The sequence below is a fragment of the Callorhinus ursinus genome, unplaced genomic scaffold (genome assembly GCF_003265705.2).
Source record: "Callorhinus ursinus isolate GAN/ISIS: 27379988/994484 unplaced genomic scaffold, GSC_fseal_2.0 scaffold69, whole genome shotgun sequence".
In the NCBI taxonomy this organism is placed as follows: domain Eukaryota; kingdom Metazoa; phylum Chordata; class Mammalia; order Carnivora; family Otariidae; genus Callorhinus; species Callorhinus ursinus.
This window is the reverse complement of record NW_027397131.1, coordinates 4,191,422-4,213,196: the sequence shown is the minus strand read 5'-3', so window position 1 is coordinate 4,213,196 and position 21,775 is coordinate 4,191,422. Positions and strand designations below refer to the sequence as shown.

The window sequence follows — 21,775 nt, the reverse complement described above, 5'->3', positions numbered from 1 at the left end:
GCCTCCACCTACAAAGCAATTTAAAACCCTACCTGGTACATTTTAAGTGGTCAAAAAATGTCCTGGGAGAAAAGACATGAATCCAGGAAATTTAATTATTCATCTTCCGCTTCAAGCCAGGAACTTGGCAGTTACCCTAGAATCCGATCTCTCCCTCTCACATCCTACGTCCAGTCCATTGCCAAGTTCTGTTGAGTCTTCCCCTAAATATCTCCTGGATGCAACACCCCCTCTCCACTGTCACAGTCTCTGCCCTGGTTCAGCCCCTCAGCCTCTCTCACTCCTGAATCACCACCAGCGGTTCCAGACCGCTAGCCCTGCTGTCTGCTACACGGACACCCAAGGGATGGTTCTAAACCATGCAGCTGTTCGGTTCCCAGCCTACCGCTGCCATTCAAGTTGGTTCGAATCCCTCTCCTTTGAGAGGGTGATTTCCAAGCCCATACAGAGGTCTTTAGGACCTGGCTCCAGGCTACTTTTCCAGGCATTTTTCCTGCCATACACTCCCGTCCCCTCTGCTCCTTATTAATGTTTGTTTCTCACGCACCCTCTTACTTCCACCACTTTGGGCACGGGACTCCTGTCCTTCTGCTTGCCTGTCTTGCTCACTCCTCCTCCAACGCTCAGCTTCACCGATTCAAGTTGAACTGGGAGTCTTCCTCTGGGCTCCTGTGGCTCCCTTTCCACACATTATGTAGGGTGATGAATGGTGCGCATATCTTTCTCCTCGCTCTGCAGGGAGTTACTGTACTATTTCCACTCTGCCTCCTTTAGCTTTGCCTCCATCACCGGATGCCATGCCTGACCCACAGAAGTCACCCAATAAATGTCTGCTGGATGGATGCATGAATGCAGAAATGAAGCAATGAATAGTCATTCCTGCTCTACCATTGAGTTGCCGTATGAGTCTGACATCAATAATTAGAAAAGATATTAACCATAAAATTGAATGCCACTTTATCCCAGTATATATTATCCTATGTCAGTGATACATGTTTCTTTTTTTAGTGTACATTTCCTTAGATCACCTCAAAAATTTTTTATAGGATGTAATACATATATACAAGCATACTTGTGAACATTAAAAAAAATTATTGAATAAGTTAAGGTCAATTCTCCTAATACCCCTCATTATTGAAACGTATTTTATAGTTTGCATGGAGAGAAGGCAAAACATGTGGGCCTGAGAGCATTTGTGACTTCTAGCCCTCATGAATCCATAGTAGTAGCTTGGGTCATCTACTAACCAGCGCCCGTGGGCCAGGACCTTGCTCAACGCAGGGGATATAAAGAGTTCCTCTCTGCAATTTGCTCAGTCAGGGCATGGGTCCAATATTAACCCACCCAAAGGCACTCCGTCTACCTTGGGCATGCCACCCTCTCACGGCCAGCCTCAGGAGCCCATCAGGAGAGGAAGAGAGGTAAGGGAAAAATCTATCAGGGAAGAGCAATGGGAAAGTATGCAACAGGGAGATTTGTAAATGCAGTAGAAAGAAACTTTTAAACAAAATACTCATGAAAAGTTTTTTGGATTTTTTTTTTTTTTTTGCTTTAAGTCAGAAAAACCGGTGATAAAAAGATTAAGGGTACATCCATCTAGGTGTATTTCCTTTAACAAATAGGAAGATCTTTTTCTTGACACTAGAGTTGCTATGGCAAGAACAAAACACATCCTTATAAAATTTCAAGTCATTATAAATTCCTAGAAATTTCCTATTTTTTTTTATTGGTAATCACTTATTCATGGTTATCAATATTCTTAATAGACCAAATGTGGGTTTTTTTTTAAAAAAACTGATGAAATGTGAATGCAGTGTTGATTTTATGCATGTATTATGATTTGATTATAATACTTAGTAATATCCCATACTGTACGATGTTATGCCATATGGATAGAATCAGGAAAGGTTCATCTTGGGCTTGCTCAGACCTGAACTGCACGGGTACCATGAACCAAATTCCTTATTTTACAAATTAGATACTCTTTACATTTTTCTTAAGTTTGTCTATTTTGTGATTTTAGGAGATTGCTCACTATTACTCTTATGTAATTAAAAGATCCTACAGGATATTTCTACATATGAGCAAGAGCAACGAACCCCATAACTCACAAAGTATATAAAAGCAGCTTTTCCAATTGACATGGGACCTATAATACAGAGCAAAGTAACCCACGAGCCTTAATTAGGATCTTTCGGAAAAGGTAGGAAAAAGAAACACCAAGTCAAAACAATTCACTTTGTAGAGAGTAAGTGGTATATATGCTATACGACCGAAAAAGAATCGAGATTATGTCTTCAAAGTAATCTAATCTTGACTTCATACTTCGAAAGTGGTCCCTGAAATCACTGGACTAGGAATATTTAAATCTCCTGAAATACACGTATCTTTGAGAGGAAATATGCATATCTTACTGTGTCATAAATCTAGTAGTACAATAGCAATGAAAGTGTTATTCCCGAGCCACTTTCTGGATCAACTCTGTGACTGTCCTGAGAACAAAACATTTAAATCTGCTTACACATTGACATAGCGATATTGATATTTCTCCATGTTCCCTTCTTGTTGCTAAGAGATTTACATTGGACAGACTCTGTTGTACTCATAACAAAGCACTTTGGTCCACAAAGCAATTGCTTCAGCTCAGTGAGTCCAGAAGCTCCCTTTGCCTGGCCCCTTCCTGATTTTGCTTCCAAGTCAAACAGGGGCCCAGGCCCCAAGGCAGCGGGCCTGTCATCACCACAGGAAACTGCAGTGCAAAAGCCTGGCTCAGCCAACAACTCTTACACAGGGTATGAACAGCAACGGTGATGCTGTATCTTTATACAAACATATGTCCCTTCCCGCATGGTCCTTAGAAGCCAGTTTATCGTGGTGGGAGTGGGCAAAGATGTGTGGAGAGGGGGCACTCCATAGTGACCTATCCACAGACAACCTGTACAATTAGTACAATTAGACCAGAACCCAGCCAGGTATGGCAATTCCTAACTCTGCTGTGCAAGCCTTTGAAATATGCAACCTGAGTTCGTACTTTTGTGAAAATATATCCAAGAAGTTTATTTACAAGACTATTGAAGGGGGGACAATCTATATGAACCACCTTGCAGTAAAGCAAATGTAGCCCTCCAAACTCAATCTCATCGAGTCTGCCACGTAACAAATGGCAGAGAGGCTCCTTTTACTGATCCCAACTCTGAAGAAAACGGCAAAGGCACCAAAAATATTCCTGATCATCCCTGAGAAGAGGTACATGTGGTGGATGAAATCGGCATGTCATTTACAAGGCATATGCATCACTGCTCAGAGCAAATTAAGATTATCTTTCCCTTGGGAATTCTCACAAAGAGACATAAAAATGCTTTATGACCTGACTTTCATATTCAAATCGCAGAGTTTTAGTCAATTTTTATTAATTGCCATGGAGGAAAAGTGCTTTGGGCCCTCACTCCCCACCGGGTACCTAGGAGTCATATTTAAGGGCACAGTCACTAAACACTCAGTAAGTACTCTCAGGCTGTAATAAAACACCACTGACCTAGAATTTTCCTCCTCCCTCCACCACCTTAGAATATCAGTTGGGGATGATCAATGCCCATGCTTTAATCAGAAGCAATCAGCGTGGAAGGCTGCAGGTCCCGGCCACGGGTGCCATGGGAATTCCTGCATCCAGGATAATCCCTTTCCCCCAGCCGAGAAAAACAAACCCCGGTGATTTTAGCCTCATGTAACAAAAGAAAGTTATTTCTGGCAGCTTATTTCCATTGCACAAGCTAAGGAGCAGCACCTTACAGAAATAAGGGGCAGGGCGCCTGGGTGGCTCAGATGGTTAAGTGTCTGCCTTCAACTCAGGTCACGCTCCCAGGGTCCTGGGATCGAGTCCCGCATCAGGCTCCCTGCTCCTTGGGAGCCTGCTTCTCCCTCTACCTCTCTCTCTCTGTCTCTCATGAATAAATAAATTTAAAAAAAATCTTTAAAAAAAAAAAGAAATAAGGGGCAAGAGGAAAGAAAGAAAGGCGGAAAAGTGCGAAGCAGGAAATGACTTTTCTGCTCCGTCTTTAAGGTCACAGATCTGCCTGAGAAACGCACACGAGTGACAGTAGTTCTAGCACAAAAGCTCCTTTTCCATGAGCCAGACCTCCAAGAAGTACCAAGACTGGCTCTCCGGCCTCTCCCTCAAACCTAAGTCCCCGGAGTCCGTTTCACCTTGACAGGGCTGGGAAGAAACTACTTTTCACTCCCTTGCACCCCCTTTCTGTGTCCTGCTGGCGTGCCCCAGCCTCCTCGAGGTGAAAGCGCACCTTCCGCATCAGCCCTGCAATCACCCCCACACGGCATAAAACCTTCCCTTGCCTCGCCCGTCCGGCGGCCGTGCTCGACCGGGGGCTTCATCATCTGTTCCCAATTCAGCCCCTACACAGCACGTAAAAATAGCCCTTCATGCCTCCAACAGACACCAGGAGGAGATTAAAACAAAAAAGCCAGGCAAGCTATATGCTCTGGCAGAGACCACTACCTTTTTCTTCCGATCCCGGGACCGTTTGCGGTGTTTCCTTTTTTTCTCAGTCTCTTCTTCAGCATTGATTTCTAAATCCCTGTTTTTCTTTAATTGTGAGGCTGCATGAGCCATAATGCATTTAAAAAGAGCTTCTCAAGCACGCAGGGCTTCCTTGTATAAGGTGATCTCCTCAGGCACCTTTAGCCAGGCTTACAGCAGCATTCCAATCACTGGAGAGAAACCTTTGACCAGAAGCAGGAAGACATGCAAAATGCAAAGATGCTGCAGAAGCTGAAGCTTTTAAAAACCCAAAAGACGGTTTCCAGACTTCATCCTCCACCTTCCTCCACCTGAACCTTTACACAAGAGTGCAGCCATCGTAATGCATTTATCGTAGTGAGAAAGACAGCTGGGGCAGAGGAAGCTGTATTATGGCCGTATCCCCTGCCACCAGCTGGAAGTGTCTAAGTGATTCCTCGGAAGGGGGAATGCTGCAAAGGATGCTTCTCTGAAGGGAAAAAATCCAGAGTCACCACACATGCAGGAGCGAAAATCCAGCACTAATTCTGAAAACCTATTTTAGAATCCTTCGAAAAAAAGACAGGGCTGCAATTTATACATCACCACTAGTTCTGCACAGAGCATAATTTAACCCATAAGAGAATGGAGCTGTTCCTACTTGAGTTTAAATGCTGATGGGGACAAAATACACAAAATAAGATTTCACAAAATGCACTAAATTTTGCTCTGGAGATCCTGACCGTGTTACGGGGAAAACAATGCATGCATTGCTGGTTTCAACAGTAAGTCCTTTATGCTGAACTATGGGCCTAAATGCATTTTGTGGGCGAGGACTACAGAAGGGCCTGTTGTCTTTTAAAAACAACATGCTGATTACAACACATCATACAGAAAGACGTGAGCATGTTGGTGTATGGAACAGATGCCCAATTCATAGGAGTTCCCCAGGACTCTCCTCTCATGTGGTCCACGGGTCGAGGACGGGCAGCCTGTGCAGCAATCAGGGGTTCGGAGACACTGAAATGGAGATCTGGCTTTCACGTTAGGGGTTGCTTCAATCACCTTACTATTTTTGCCACCTGAGTCCTCACTGACTGCAGCCTCTGAATATTCATGATGTGAAGTGAAGCAGCAGTCACTCTCCAGGCCTGCTGGGGTGGTTCTGCCAGGAGGCACACACCGGAAGAAACAGACTAAGTCAGGAATCATGTATACACACAGGCGATTCACACAGTTTTAGCAAGAAATGGCTGAATGGTAGACTGGACCTAAAACACTTGAGCCCTGGTAGGAAACCCTAAATGCACCAGGAAAATGAGCAGGGGGGGAAAAAGATGATACTCCACTGAAGAGACTTAGTATGTGTACTTCCAATACCATGAGGCCACGTGCTTCTTCCAATACAAGAAGTCTGTAACTTTAGAGATTGGTCCTTTTGTCTTTGCAGGACTGATGGCTAACGTGTGTGAAAGCTGAAGCAAGAAGGCCAAAGGCACCACGTGAAGAGTCGGCTGGGGTTCTCTGGAGCTGTTGTTCACCTGCTTCATAAAGAACCTCCAGTGTGAGCTCCTGCAAACAACATCCACCCACTATGTTTTAGACTCGAAGATCAAAGATCTTCCTCCCCATCTCCTTGTAGGGGGCTTGACCCTCTGGCAGGCAGTGATAGGCCATGGAAAGGGAAAGATGGCGGGCCCATGGCTTTCTGGCCCTGCTGCCAGTGGATGGTACACTCCTCTCAGGCCTCACCGTGAACCGCTTGAAAACCACGTGGGTCACACCATTCCCAGGGGCCTACTGCGTGTGCTGATGCTCATGTGCTGCTTCCCCACACAAACTACCTTCAGGAACAAAGAGTTCTGGAAAGGTTCTCCCTTATCTAGCAAACCATCATCTGGTAAAACGGAGGAGAAAATGAAGGAGGGGAATGAAATGAGACTCAGATCCAAAAGTGATAAATCACATTTGGATCCTAGTAATAAAAATGAGTGGTTTTTCAGGGCGCCTGGGTGGCTCAGTCGTTAAGCATCTGCCTTCGGCTCGGGTCATGATCTCAGGGTCCTGGGATCGAGCCCCACATCGGGCTCCCTGCTCGGCGGGAAGCCTGCTTCTCCCTCTCCCACTCCCCCTGCTTGTGTTCCCTCTCTGGCTGTCTCTCTGTCAGGTAAATAAATAAAATCTTAAAAAAAAAAAAGTGGTTTTTCTACCAGAATAATTTTTTTATTGTAATAGGAATAGGTGGGATGGAGAAAAAAAATAAAAATTAGAACTTTTCTACAGTCTCCCCTTATACAAATTATCCTGCACTTTTGGGGAAAATTGATATGATTTCCTTTCATTTTCTGCAAGTTGAAGAGAACAGCCAGCTAAAGAACTGGCTGGTTTCCCACCAGCTCCTGGAACTTTTTTCCTTTCTTTACAGACACTAATGATACTTTAAAATATATAAGTATCCTTGATCAGAGTAACCTCTTTGTCTGAGACTGCAAAGCTATACTTTCCCATTGATCTCTATCAGCCAAAGCATAGTTGGAAATTAGGAAAACGGGCCACAGGTATGTTTTAAAACTAGAATAATTCTTTGTTTCTCCCAAATTACTCAAAAGTTGAGAATCCATCACAACTTTTGTCGCCATAATAGAAATTTTTTGTGATGTTGGATTTTGCAGTATCTCAGTAAGTGGTTAACCCATCAAAAAATAAATTCTAAGGTTTGTTTAGATTTTCTTTCTTACAGAAAATGTGGGCTTTTGTCCTCCATTTCTAAGCCAGAAGAACTTTTAACAGCAATACCGCCAAGGAAGGCAGCCCTGAGGGTCTACAATTTTGATTGTTGTAAGTCTTAGTTCTTTTCTCCCTGCCCAGCCTACACCCTGACAGGTAACTCTTCAGCTTCTTGTGTACTTACTCTCAATACAAAGGCATTTATGCATGATAGCCACAAATACTAGGTTTTTTCCTCCCAAACTGAATTGAGAGTTCTAGCAATAATTCTAGAAAGCAAGCTATTTATAAGAGCTGAAAATGAAACATGAGAAGAACTTTTAAAAACTTGATTCTCTGGCTGAAGATTCCTAAAACTTTTCCACTCAAGAGTTCGCTCTCTTCTGCAAGGTTTCAGAACTAGTGTGAATCTTCCAAGTAAAACGGATGGCGCAGCAGGTACAAGAGTGTGTCTCTGAGCAGGGCGGCCGATCTCTGAGAGCAGGAAGGCGATGCAAGGTTCAGTCACATCAATTACCACCTGCATACAGGGTTCCTTCTCCAGTCCCACTCCCTGACATTGGCCATGAGGGTGTACTGGACAGAACTTACACAGGATGGGGATGGCCTGGGCATGGAATGTCAAAGCTGTTGAAAGTTAAAGAAAGACTATTCTTAAGCCACTTCTCTCCAGGGAAGCCGGGGAGGGGAATCTGTTCTGGTTTTATAAAAGTTCCAGCTACAGGAATTCCCAAAGCATCCTTTCAAAAATAAAGTAAAAGTGATCCTTCAAATTTATTCACAGCAGCAATCCTTCTTTGAATATGTCCTATAGGAAAGGCAATGATAATCAACATAACAGCGGAACTGAAGGAATGGTATCCTAGAGCCCAGCTTTATGTCCCCTATCCTTCCTGCAGAAGGCAGCTTGGCTGAGCAATTTGAAAACAGGCACCCTACAGCAAGGAGGAGTCCTGGTCTTTTCCTTGCTTCGACCTTAGTTACCAGAACTTAAGTCAAAAACTTTCCTTATGATTCCACCCAAAATAATTCCTGAGTTCTTACCAGAAGTGACATATTTTACTTACAGGACTTCCTATCTGTGCATTACAGCATAACACTAGTACCAAAAAGTAAAATTCACTTTCTAGCTTGGCAGCTGGAGTAATGTTTGTACCCCAAATAATTTCTTTTTTTTTTAAGATTTTATTTATTTGAGAGAGAGAATGAGGGATAGAGAGCACTAGAGGGAAGAGGGTCAGAGGGAGAGGCAGACTCCCTGCTGAGCAGGGAGCCGGATGCGGGGCTCGATCCTGGGACTCCAGGATCATGACCTGAGCCGAAGGCAGTCACTTAACCAACTGAGCCACCCAGGCGCCCCTACCCCAAATAATTTCTAATCCAGGAATCAAAGATTTATGACTAAATATCCCACTGAAAACAAAACCAAGTCAACTCATTAGGATGTTTTACAGACTTCAGATGCCAGTAAGGGGAATTTTTCTTCACAGTTTAAGCTTACACCTTGCCAGGATTTTGACACAAACTCTATTACTTCAGCCAATTAGTAACTTGACTACTCTCGATGTCATTCTGTATTGTGTCTCCACATTGGTGAGCTGGGTGGACACACAATGTATGTGATTTCTATGAAGAGGTCATTTTGCAGTTTTAGTAACTGTGCACTTTAAAAAATGTATTACACAGTGATATAGAGAAGGGGAGGATGGGGAGTGTAAAGAAAAATGGATGATGGGAAACAGAAAGAAAAAAAAAAAAGAGAGTTCTCATCTGCCAGGGAGGCTGTACCTTCCCAAACCTACCCTGTGCTCTCGGTAATGAGCAAAATGTGTGTTTTGATGGAATGAAAACTATCTGTGCTGCACCCACTTCAGTTTTCTCAGAAGCAGAGCAACCTCACCGTAAGAGTCAAAATATTTTTCCTTCACAATGAAAAATGGATCCATCGTCATTTCATTAATTTTGGCATCCTAGCTAAAGATGATGTCAAGAGACCTTGAGCAGGTTCTGAACAATGCGGGGAACAAGAAAGAAAACAAGCACTAAACCTGTCAATGGTAATAAATGACAAAAAAGCACCTTGGGAAATTCTCAACTCATAGTCACATATTCTTCTCTTCCAGATGAGACACATGAAGTGCTTAAGAAAAGAAAAAAAAAAAAAGACTCGCCGGACCACACTGAAAGACTGGTGGTCCCTCCCACACCGTCGTGGGGTGGCACCTTTGGATCCATTAGGGCTGGCCTCGGGCCCATCTGTCTTCGTGCTCCGTCTGCCCTCCATCCCTGGACTAGACGGTCTGTCCAGCTCGCTGGCTTGCCTCAGTGCTGCAGAGCTAGCTGGCCCCAGGCTACCAGCTGCCTCCGCCACCTCACACGGGCAGTAGGGACAGGCTTCCCCAAGGTCTCTCCACCACGGCCACACTGGCTGGCAGGGACGAGGGGATCCCTCACTCTGAATGGAAGACCCCCGCGGGCACTTCCCCGGGTCTCTCTGACCGGAGTAGACTGGCGGTGCCTGGCAGAGTGCTGAGCGGTGGGCAAACAAAGTGTACTGAGCAAGCCACTTCCTCTCTGGGCCCCTGTTCCTGTAGGAGGAGGTGGCTGGACCACCCTGTCACGAACCCAAAATGCTAGGATTTGAAGTGACTGAAGGTTGTGGGTGTTTGGAAATAAAGGGAGATGTAGAGGAAGGTATACTGAAGAAGAGTTTGTGATCTGTGCTGGTCCATACAGTAGCCACCAGCCCTATTTGGCAACTGGACACTGAAATGTGACTAGTATGTCTGGAGAACCGAGTTTTAAATTTAAAAACATACTCAATTCGGATACTGGAACACATTGCAGTGTGTTTGGAACAATCTGAATATGGGAATTGACTTTTCCAACTCCAAATTTTATTGGAAAACTACAGATCAAGTATTTCCAATAATTTAGCATCCAAACGAAGACATAAAATAACACTGGATTGCAAGACTTAATATGAGAAAAAGCAATGTAAAATTCCTCAGTAATAATTGTATATACTGAGTCATGTTGAAACTATTTTGGATATGTTCAGTCAAATAAAACATATTAAAATAAATTTAACTTTTTAAAAAGATCTTTAAATGTGGCTATTAGAAATTTGAAATTATGTGTGTGGCTCACACTACAGTGATTTCTATATAAAGAGCACATACTAACAAAAAGAGCCTAATTTGCCAGACATGATCTTCCAAAAGGTGGATATTTCTGCAAATGAGCACGAGAAGACACTCAGCAGTCAGTCATTAGGCTTTCTGTTTGAAAAGGCGAAGCACAAAGAGGTAGTAGGTTCCCAGGCGCTTGTGCTAAAAGAACCACTCATGCACGCATGGACTTGCCCAATCACTTGTTGGTCACTGTGCTCAGCACCTAGGACATACAGGGGAATGGGACTGGTTCCTGCTCTCCAGTAATCGATGGAAGAGAGAGACAAGTGACCCAGCAATCCCAGCATGTGTACAGAGGCTGTGGGAGCAGAGCTGGGCACATGAGATAGAGCACAGAGATCGGCCCTCAGAAGGCTGCTATCTTGGTCAGGCACGACGTGTCTCTTGACCATCCACAGAACTTACAATTTCACAATTTGATCCCTCACACTCTCGACACATAGCCAACTGCTCATGTGCTGAACAGATCATGTGGAATTCCCTTTAGGGTCCAGGCACTGGTGATATCAATGCAGAATAAGACAGAAAAGGCCCCACACTCTGCAGCTTCCATTCTTGTGAGTATGGGACAGGGGAGTCAACAAGCAAGCAAATCCATGAAGAAGATAATTCCAGAGAGTAACACATGTTGTTAAGAAAATAAAGCCGTATGACCCAATTGAAAATGACTAGGTGGGGAACCACTGTTCATGGACTCTGCTTCTTTCCATCTTGGACTCTCCAGGAAAAATAAGTCAAGATGGTGAAGAGACAACTGAGTTGAGTCTTTCACTCTATTAGGGTAGTGATTCCCCAAAACAGCCCTCTAAGTAAGATACTGATTGTGGTGGCTGATGGTAAATGTGAATGTTTTCTCCAGTAATATGCTCAATTCAAGTATATTTATTACTGAAGATAAACATAGATATGCTCTTGTATCACTTACCTCCTAAACTATCTAGATAATCATAGCTTCTATCACCTTTTATTAACTTATGATGAAATAACTATCCCAATAAGATTGATGGAGTATGTCCACTCTGTAATAGAATAAATTTTCCTATGCATCTTACAGAGATAAACCTCATTTCATAGCCAAACATAACATTGTAGGAAAGGATATCCTTTAGATATTTCACTAAACCCTTGCTATTTAATGTTTATATATAATCATATTTGAAGTGGCCCAAAGGAAAGATAACACAGGCAAGCAAATAAGGCAAAACAGCTCTTACCCCAACTTTGCTACATATAGTTGTAAGACTTTAGAGAAGTCCCTTATCCTTCCTCAGGAGTCCCACATCTGTAAAGGGAAAGGAATTCTAAAGTCTTTCTCCCAGCATACACACTCTGTGAGGCCAAAATATAATTACAATAAGGATGCAATGATGGATTTACGTGTGCTTCTTCCGTGGGGGTGTCCCTGTCAAGATGTAAGGAAGTAAGTCTGCTTCAAAACATTTCTTTGAAGAGGAAACTAAAGGTCAAAGGTATGAAGGAGATAGGGTTTGAAAATTCAGGAATCTGCTGGCCTACTCAGTGATCATTTGCTAAAACTCTAGATGAGGGATGGAGCGGTGCACATGAGAAAGCAAAGGTTCTTATTTTTAAAAAATTTTTCACTGACTTGTGAGGCCATATACAGGGGCCGAGGGTAGTATAGTAACGACTAAGCACTATGCCAGATGTTGTAAAGGAAATCAGTCAACTATTCACACTACAACTCATGTCATCATTCATCACTCTGTGGACCATATCAATCATGCAGGGATTTCTACCTGACAAAAAAGAAAAAAAAATTTACCTTCTTGGATTTGGCACTGACTTACTGCTGTAGAAAGAGCTACATGCAAAGTTTATAGCCTTTTCCTCTTGTAAAATGAAAATACCAGCATCTGCTTCTTACTAGTATGTTTTGATAGCTAATGTTTATGAAACAATACAATCACCACATTAGACAAAAACAGTTACATGTAAACACCAGGTATTATCGAGGTAGGTCTGTCACACGGAGGCTGCAAGTGCATGTAGGATTTGTCCCCTTCCCACCCGTCCTACACCTTGGTAAGTCTTGGTGGGTTTTCCCTCTCAGGTTGCTTCAGAAGGCCAATTACAAATTAGACTAATTAAACCTTCTGTTGTATGTTCCACAACTTTGTACCTTTTTACCTGCCCTTTATTATATCATGTTAGGATATAATCATAAGGGTTAGTAAAGTTTGGGAAAAAAAACAAATAGATTCATAAAGACAGAGAACTGGGGGTGGCCACGGGGGAGAACAAAGGGGCTGGATAAAATAGGTGAAGGGGATTAAGAGATACAAACTTCCAGTTATAAAATAAATAAGTCATGGGGATGAAAAGTGCAGCACAGAGCATATAATCAATAATATGGTAATAATTTTGCATGGTGACAAACGGTAGCTAGACTTATGGGGAGCACTCTGTAATGTATTTACAGTTGACCCTTGAACAACATGGGGTTACGGGGGCCAACCCCCTGCACAGTTGAAAATCCACCTATAACTTTTGGCTCCCTCCAAACTTAACTACTAACAGCCTATATTGCCTAGAAGCCCTACCAATAACATAAACAGCGGATTAACATATATTTTGTATATGTATTATATACTGTATCTAACAATGAAGTAAGCTAGAGAAAAGTATGAAGAAAATCATGAGGAAGAAAAAATACATTTACAGTACTGAACTGTATTTATCAAAGTCTGTGAGCGGACCCATGCAGTTCAAACCCATTTTGTTCAAGGGTCGACTGCAATGGCTGAATCACTTTGTTGCACACCTGAAGCTAACAGAATATTGTCATCCCAACTGTACTTCAATTTTTAAAAAGTAAAGCTTGAATATTCAAAATATTCTGTTTGGGATATAAGGTTATATGTTTGGAGAAAACAGGTTACAAGGCTCTTTTTAAAAAGATAAAAGTTGAAAATGATTTTCTTATCCTTTTCCAATTTCTCTTTAAAGGGGGGGCACAGTAGAGGATAGATCTTTTCAAATACTACAAGGTATGTGTTCAGGCAGATTCCATCCTACTCATTTTTTGTATTTTCTAAGGTAGGGGTCAGCAAACATTTTCGTAAAAGGCCAGATAGTAAATATTTCGGGCTCTGCAGGCCAGATGGTCTCTGTTGTAGTTACTCAACTTTGCTGTTGTAACACAAAAGCAGCCAGAGACCATAGGTAAACACGCCAATGTGGCTAGGATTCAATAAAACTTGATTTATGGATACTGTAATTGGAATTTCACATAATTTTCATGTGTCATCAAGGATTGCTCTTCTTTTGATTCATTTTCAACCATTTAAACAGGTAAATACATTCTTATTTTGTAGCTGATTCAAAAACAAGGTTGGATTTGGCCCAAGGTCCACAGTTTCCTGACCGCCCCCCCACCCCCACTTCTGAGGCATCAACATTGCTGTTGACATACTGTTCTGAGGGTTTCTGAAAAAAAGAGTGAATGGACACTACTCTTCAAACCTGATGCTTGCAATATTTATGTGTATACACATGTACATACACATATGTGTGACTGTGTGTATATTTGCAAAAATACCCATGAGCATCTACCCTTTGTATATGAACATAGTAACTGTCATTTGAGTCATAGAAAGACATATTACTACTGGCTTTTCTAACCCATGTACAGACAAGTCAAATTTCTTTATTAATTCACTCACTGACAAATATTTATTTGATACCTCCCTTACTGAAGTAGCATAATCCTACACATGTATTTATGACACCCAAACTCAACAAGTGCTCAGTAGTATGACAGTAAGAGAAAAATTTTAAGTAGAACAACTGATCTCATAGGTAGCTCCATTTGAGGAGCATTTGCCCTGGAGTGAGGCTTCAACGAGACCAAAACCACGATATTCTCCATGCAATGCACAGGCCATGTGGCTCACTATGGGCATTATATTTCCTCCCCTGGGTGGGAGCAGGGCAGAGGAAGTGTGATGTTTTATTTGTAATTTACTATTATAGTCTATGTATTTCCTACTAACTGACTTCAATTCCTTTGCAGAGCAGGAGTAAACAACTATTTATGGAGTATCTGCCATATTTCTAATATTCTACTAAAGCCTAATAAAAAAATAAAGAGTAAATGCATAACTTTTTGCTTTTAACATCAGAATCATGATTACAGATGTACATCCTTCTTTTTGGCATTATTTCACTAAAGGAACTAAACTTGGACATTTGTCAATAGTTAATGAATGGTGTGATTTTCAAACAATTAGGTGGCTAAGATGTGGACACTATGGAAGACAAGCTTAGAGCTGTGATCTCCAAGGACTTCTGTCTGCTCTGAAAGACAGTGGGCTGTCCTTTAAGAAACAAATGATAGGTCTGTTCCTCCTCTTCCAGCTCCAACTTCTCCTTCACCCCAACGCATACACTCAACTGTTTTTCAGACAAAGGGAAAGGCCAGATGGTTTTGGGGATTAGCAATGAGGAAAGGCCCAAGTTTCACCTCATGGTTGTTATTAAATTCTAGAGCGGATTGGCAGGGATACAGAATTCAGGCCATCTGAGAGCTCTTGGGGAGTCTTGGTCCGTTTCCCAATGAGCAGGTGTTGACATGGAAAAAACTGCCTATACAACAGCGCTGCAGGCACAGAGCCACTACGGTTCCTGAGGTGTGCAGAATCTTCCCCAGTACTTTCTCCTACCCCAGAAACCAGGCACTCAACTCTACACACCCAGATGTGTTGGGGGCCTGCCTGCAGCATACCAGATAAAACATATCAGTAACATTTTTCAAACTGTGGTCTATCCTGCAGAGGGGGTGATTCCACAACACTTGGCCTTACATTAAAAATTCTCTCCAGCATGTATTTAATGTAAATCTAATTTAATTTGGGTCCCACAAAATTTCACTACCCCCTCGTAGACATGCTGGTGCATTACAGATGGCACGCTGCATTAACTATTTCCTAGATGGAAACTGGTCTCAATAGTGTAGTCAAAATCTTCAATAGAGAGTCTTTTTGTTTTGTAGCCATGGTAGTAAAATCTAGTAAAGTTTAGCCAATCAGCCAATCAGTGGTAATTTCTAAACAGATATACCACTTTACTACAGACATGTAATGTGTTTTACCTTGTCAGGGAGCTGAGCAGTTAGACTGGAAAGAAAAGCATGGAATTATGGCTAGCAGTTTAACACAGATACAGTACCTGTGTCTATTTTTAACTGTAACTTTCCAGCCAATTGAATATTTTTTTAAAGACCTGGGAAGCCATGAATGTTGACTTATAACAAAGGAATATGAATGCTGATGCTGCTTCCAACCAAAATGTTTAGAAGTCATTTTCATAACAGTGATGTTTTAAAATGAAAACATGATGCTTATAAAATTTCCCCAATCTTTACGAGTACTTGTGAATGTTAACAGCAAAAACAAAAATCTTAAAGGAACTACTACATTTCACGATGCCATGTTCTATTAGGGTGGCAATAAAACCAATCTTTTCCATTAGTAGATCATCTCGAGTTTTAGGTAACTACAGATTTTGTAAAGCTCAAGACATCTTATTACATAGACGGTAGCAATTAAAAATACAAGTAATTCTGCAAACTGTGGCTGTGTAGGGTCTTTTAGAATTCATTTTATTTATTTTTCATGTCTTCAACATATATTCTAAAAATTTCAAATCATGGATCAAAAACTGGAAAGTAATCATATCGCATTACCTCATTTCTGTTAGAATGGCTATTATCAAAAAAGACAAGAAATAACTAGTGTTGGCAAGGGTGTAGAGAAAAAGGAGCCCTTGTGCATTGCTGGTGGGAATGTTAATTGGTGCAGACACTGTGGAATAACAATATGGATGTTCCTCAAAAAATTAAAAATAAAATTTCCATATGATCCAAGGACTCCACTATTGGGTATTTACCCAAAGAAAACAAAAACACTAATTCAAAAAGATACATGCACCCCTATATTTACTACCGTTGTTTATATGGCCAAAATAAGGATGCAACCTACGTATCCACTGATAGATGAATGGACAAAGAAGATGTGATATATATACATATATATATATCATATATATGTATACATGTGTGCATATATATAAAATATAAATAAAAATCTTCAATATAGAATCTTTTTGTTTTGTAGCCATGGTACTAAAATCTAGCAAAGTTTAGCCAATCAGTGGTAATAGTGGGATTTACTCAACAGAAATACCACTTTACTACAGACATGTAATGTGTTTTACCTTGTCAGGGAGCTGAGCAGTTAGACTGGAAATACATATATGCACACATGTACACACACACACACACAGTGGAATACTACTGTCATAAACAAGAATGAGATCTTGGCATTTGTGACAACATGGATGGATCCAGAAGGTATTATGCTAAGTGAAATAAGTCAGACAATGACAAATACTATATAATTTCACTTACACAGGGAAATCTAAAAAAAAAACAAATAACAAATAAACAAACAAAAGCAGAAACAGACTCATAAATACAGAGAACTGGTGGCTGTCGGGGGGGGAGGGAAGTGATGGGTAACATAGACAAAGGGGATTAAGAGTACACTTAATGGAAAAAAAAGCACTGAAAACAGAACTATCAAATGATTCAACAATACCCTTTCTGGGTATGTATCTGAAGGAAACAAAATCACTATCTTGAAAAGATACCTATACTCCATGTTTTCTTCATAATAGTCAAGACATGGAAACCCAAGGGTCTGTAGACAGACAAATAAATTAAAAAATGTTACACAAGGGTGCCTGGGTGGCTCAGTTGGTTGGGCGACCGCGTTCGGCTCAGGTCATGATCCTGGAGTCCCAGGATCGAGTCCCGCATCGGGCTCCCTGCTCAGCAGGGAGTCTGCTTCTCCCTCTGACCCTCCTCCTTCTCATGCTCTCTGTGTCTCATTCTCTCTCTCACAAATAAAATCTTAAAAAAAAAAGTTACACAAAACAACACACACACACACACACACACACACACACACACACACACACACACAGAGGAATATCAGTCAGCCACGAAAAGGAAGATAATTCTGCCATTTGTGACAACATGGATGGACCTTGAGGGCATTGTGCTAAGTGAAATAAGTCAGACAGAGAAAGACAAATACTGTATGATCTTACTTACATGCAGAATCTAAAAAAACCAACCTCACAGATACAAAGAGGGGATGGGTGAAACTGGTGAAGGTGATCAAAAGGTTCAAACTTCCAGTTATAAGATAAATAAATTCTGGGGATATAATGTATAGTGTGGTGAATAAAGTTAACAATAGTGTATCATATATTTGAAACTTGCTAAGAGAGTAGATCCTAAAAGTTCTCAACACAAGTAAAAGAGTTGTAGGTGATGGATGTTAAGTAAACTTATTATAGTAATCATTTTGTAATATATACATATATCCAATCACCATGCTGTACGCCTAAAACTACTACAATGCTGTATGTCAATTATATCTCAATAAAACTAGAAAAAAATCATATTGCCATTATTCAGAAATAACCACCATTAACATTTTTGTATCTTATCAAAAATATAATCCCACAAATAGCTTCATAATCTACTTTTAATTACATGTCATATATGTTATATATGTTTTATATGTTTAATTATATGTTATATATACAATGAATATCCATACAGGTCACTAACTACTCTTCTCTAACTTTCAAGTGGTTGTATAGTATTTCATATGATGAATCATCATATTTTAAAAAATCAACCCCTTTCATTAGACATTTAGATCACCTCCAATTCTTCCATGAGACAAACAATGCTATCAATGACCACTCTTTTCATCGGATGAGTTCACACATACATAGGTAACATAGGCTAAATTTCCAGAGGTAGATTTCCAAAAAGGTGAAATGAATGTGACTTAATAGCAAGATGTAAATATATGCTTACAGATTTATAGAATTAAACTGTATTCCATTATCACATGCCCAACTCTACTTATATTTTCTGTGTCCAAGAATTGCTCTATTGACAGACAAGAAGGGAAACGTAGAGACATATATTACCTATGCTACGGTAAACTGCTTACCTTTCATATTACCTACAATTTATCCACAGCTGAAAAATATCTAAGACTCAACCTATTTTTAAGTCCCAAATCAACATAGCCATGATAATTTTCACTAGTGCCACACTTTGAATTCTTAAAGTATTATGGACCAAAAAATAGCTTGAAACTTTACTGGTCTGGGGTTGTGAAGATAACCAAAATATATAATTATGTATAAAACAAAACATATAAACAATCACAATCTTCCTAAGTGTTAATGGGAGAAAAGACATTGCTTTTGATTAGACACCAAAAAACTTAATGTTCTGTAAATTCCAGAAAGATGCATGAAGATTGTTGTATCGCAATACAGATAAGACAACTATTTACACAAAACTGCCAAATTCATGACAATTCGCCCATAATAGTATACCATAATATGTGATAGATCACAAAAATGGTGCTAATTCTCCCCTGCCCCACATCCACAGTCATATGGAATTGGTGGTAAAGTCTATTTTTCAACCTTGTAAATCTGGGTTGTTCTTGCGACTGACTTTGGTCAATAAAACGTGGATAAAAAGCAATTCTGTCATATCCCAAGACTAGGCCTCAAGAGAACTTGCACATTTCTATTCTGTCTAGGAACACTGCTGATGCACTATGTGAACAAGCCTGGCTTAGCCTAGTAGATGATAAGAGACATGTGGTGCATTATCCAGATTTCCCAGCCAACAGCCACCCAAACCCCAAAAGCAGAGCCACCTAGCAGACTGGCAGCTGGTCAAGGACCCCTCTGTGAACCCGCCTGGACTCTAAGAACTTCCTAAATGATCCTAGCCCAAATGGCCTACTCATAGATAAATAAATTGTTATTATTTTAACTTACTAATGTTAGAGTGACTTGTTATGTATCACAAATAATTGAGCGAAAAAAGTCAGAGAATACAATTTACAAATACTATGAATAAATACTAGGGACTAGATATTCAAAGATAAATGAATATTATGAATAACTTCATGCCAAAAAATTGAAAATTTAGATGAAGTGGACAAATTCCTCAAAAAACATTGTAACTTACTAAAACTGACAAAGGATGAAAAGGAAAACTTTAGGGACTTTTTTTTTAATGAAACTAAAATCATACAAAATCATCCTACCATAGAAACTCCACACCCATATGGTTTCACTGATGAGTTTTATCAAATTTTTAGGAAAGAAATATCAATACTACACCAAACTCTGGAAAATCTGAACAGACCAATAACTAGTAATAAAACTGAATCAGAAATTTAAAAACTCTCGCCAAAAAAAGCCTAAGACCAAATGGATTCACAAGCGAATTCTACCAAATATTTAAACAAGAGTTAATACTTATTCTCCTCAAACTATCCCAAGAAGCAGAAAAGGGAGGAAAGCTTTCCAGTACATTCTATAAGGCCAGCAGTAGCCAGATAAAAACAAAGACACTACAGAAGAGAAAACCGCAAGCCGATATCCTTGATGAATAGAGATGCAAGAATCCTCCACAAAATATAAACAAACTGCATTCAATAATACATTAAAAAGATCATTTACCATGATCAAGTGGGATTTATTCCAGGGATGAAAGAATGATGCAAAATTTACAAATCAACATGGTACACCACATCAACACAATGAAGGTTAAAAATCACATGATCATTTCAAAAGCAGAAAAAGCATTTGACAAAATTCAACATCCATTCATGACAAAAACCTCAAAAACGTGTGTTCAGAGGAAACATACCTCAACATAATAAAGGCCATATATTAAAAAACTCACAGCTGACATCATACTCAATGGGGAAAACCTGAAAGCTTTTCTAAGATCAGGAAGACACTCTCACCACTATTATTCAACATAGTACTGGAAGTTGTAGCACAGTAATCACACAAGAAAAATAAATAAAAGGCATCCCAATTGGTAAGGAAGAAGTTAAACTGTCACTATTTGCAGGTGACATGATCCTATACATAGCAAACCCTAAAGACTTCACCAAACAACAATTACAAGTAATAAATGGATTCAGGAAAGTTGCAGGATACAAAATACACGGAAATGGGTTGCATTTTTATACACTAATAATGAAATGGCAGAAAAAGAAATTTAAAAAAAAATTCCATTTACAATTGCACCAAAAAGAATAAAATATCTAGGAATAAGCTTAATCAAGGAGGTGAAAGACCTGTACTCTGGAAACTATAAAACAATGATAAAAGAAATTGAAGATGTCACAAACAAATGGAAAGATATTCCATGCCCATGCACTGGAAGACTTAATACTGTTACAATGTCCATACTACTCAAAGCAATCTGCAAATTCAATGCAATCTCTCAAAATTCAATGCAATCTCAAAATACCAACAGCATTTTTCACAGAACTAGAACAAATACTCCTAAAATTTGTGTGGAACCACAAAAGACCTCCAATACCAAAGAAATCTTGGGAAAGAAGAACAAAGCTGGAAGCACCACAATTCCACATTTCAAGATATACTACAAAGCAGTATTAATCAAAACAGTATGGTGCTGGCACAAAAATAGACATGTTGATCAGTAGGGACAGAGAGCCCAGAAATAAACCCAATTAATCTAGGACAAAGGAAGCAAGAATATTGATGGGGAAGATAGTCTCTTCAATAAATGGTACTGGGAAAACTGTACAACTATATGCAAAAGAATGAAACTGGACCACTTTCTTACACCACACACAAAAATAAACTCAAGATGGATTAGAAACCTGAAACCATAAAACTCCTATAAGAGAACATAGGCAGTAATCACCTGACAGTGCCCTTAGCAACATTCTTTTAGATAGGTCTCCTAAGTCAAGGGAAACAAAAGCAAAAATAAATTATTGGGACTACACCAAAATAAAAAGCTTTTGCACAGCGAAGGAAACCATCACCAAAATGAAAAGGCAACCTAGTGAATGGAAGATGATATTCACAAATAATATGTCTAATAAGGAGTTAATATCCAAAAATATAGAAAGAACTTATCAAACTCAACACCAAAAAAAAAACCGCCAAATAATCCAATTTAAAAAATGGGCGGAGGACCTGAATAGACATTTTTATACACAAGACAACCAGATAGTTAAAAAACACATGAAAAGATGTTCAATATCATTCATAATCAGAGAAATGCATATCAAAAGTACTGTGACAGGGTTCTGGGAGCAAGATGGCGGAGGAGTAGGAGACCTGGATTTCCTCGGTCTCAGGAATTCAGCTGGATAGGGATCAAACCATTCTGAACACCTACGAACTCAACAGGAGATCGAAGAAAAGAATAGTAACA

At 40.1% G+C, this 21,775-nt stretch overlaps 1 protein-coding gene across 26 annotated transcripts in view; it reads right to left on the bottom strand.

Annotated features, from left to right (window-relative positions):
- ANK3 (ankyrin 3) overlaps positions 1 to 21,775 on the bottom strand; it is a 681,670-nt gene that overhangs the window by 331,600 nt on the left and 328,295 nt on the right. For 23 of the 26 annotated variants that reach the window (XM_073886210.1, XM_073886209.1, XM_073886219.1 and 20 more), the window contains exon 1: positions 4,514 to 5,209. The exons of 2 other annotated variants lie outside the window; for them this stretch is intronic. In XM_073886210.1, coding sequence (XP_073742311.1) covers positions 4,514 to 4,627 — 114 coding nt within the window. In that variant the 5' untranslated portion in view covers positions 4,628 to 5,209. Of the gene's footprint in view, positions 1 to 4,513; positions 5,210 to 21,775 lie in introns of those variants that run through there. One more of the 26 variants, XM_073886236.1, reaches the window with a different exon arrangement.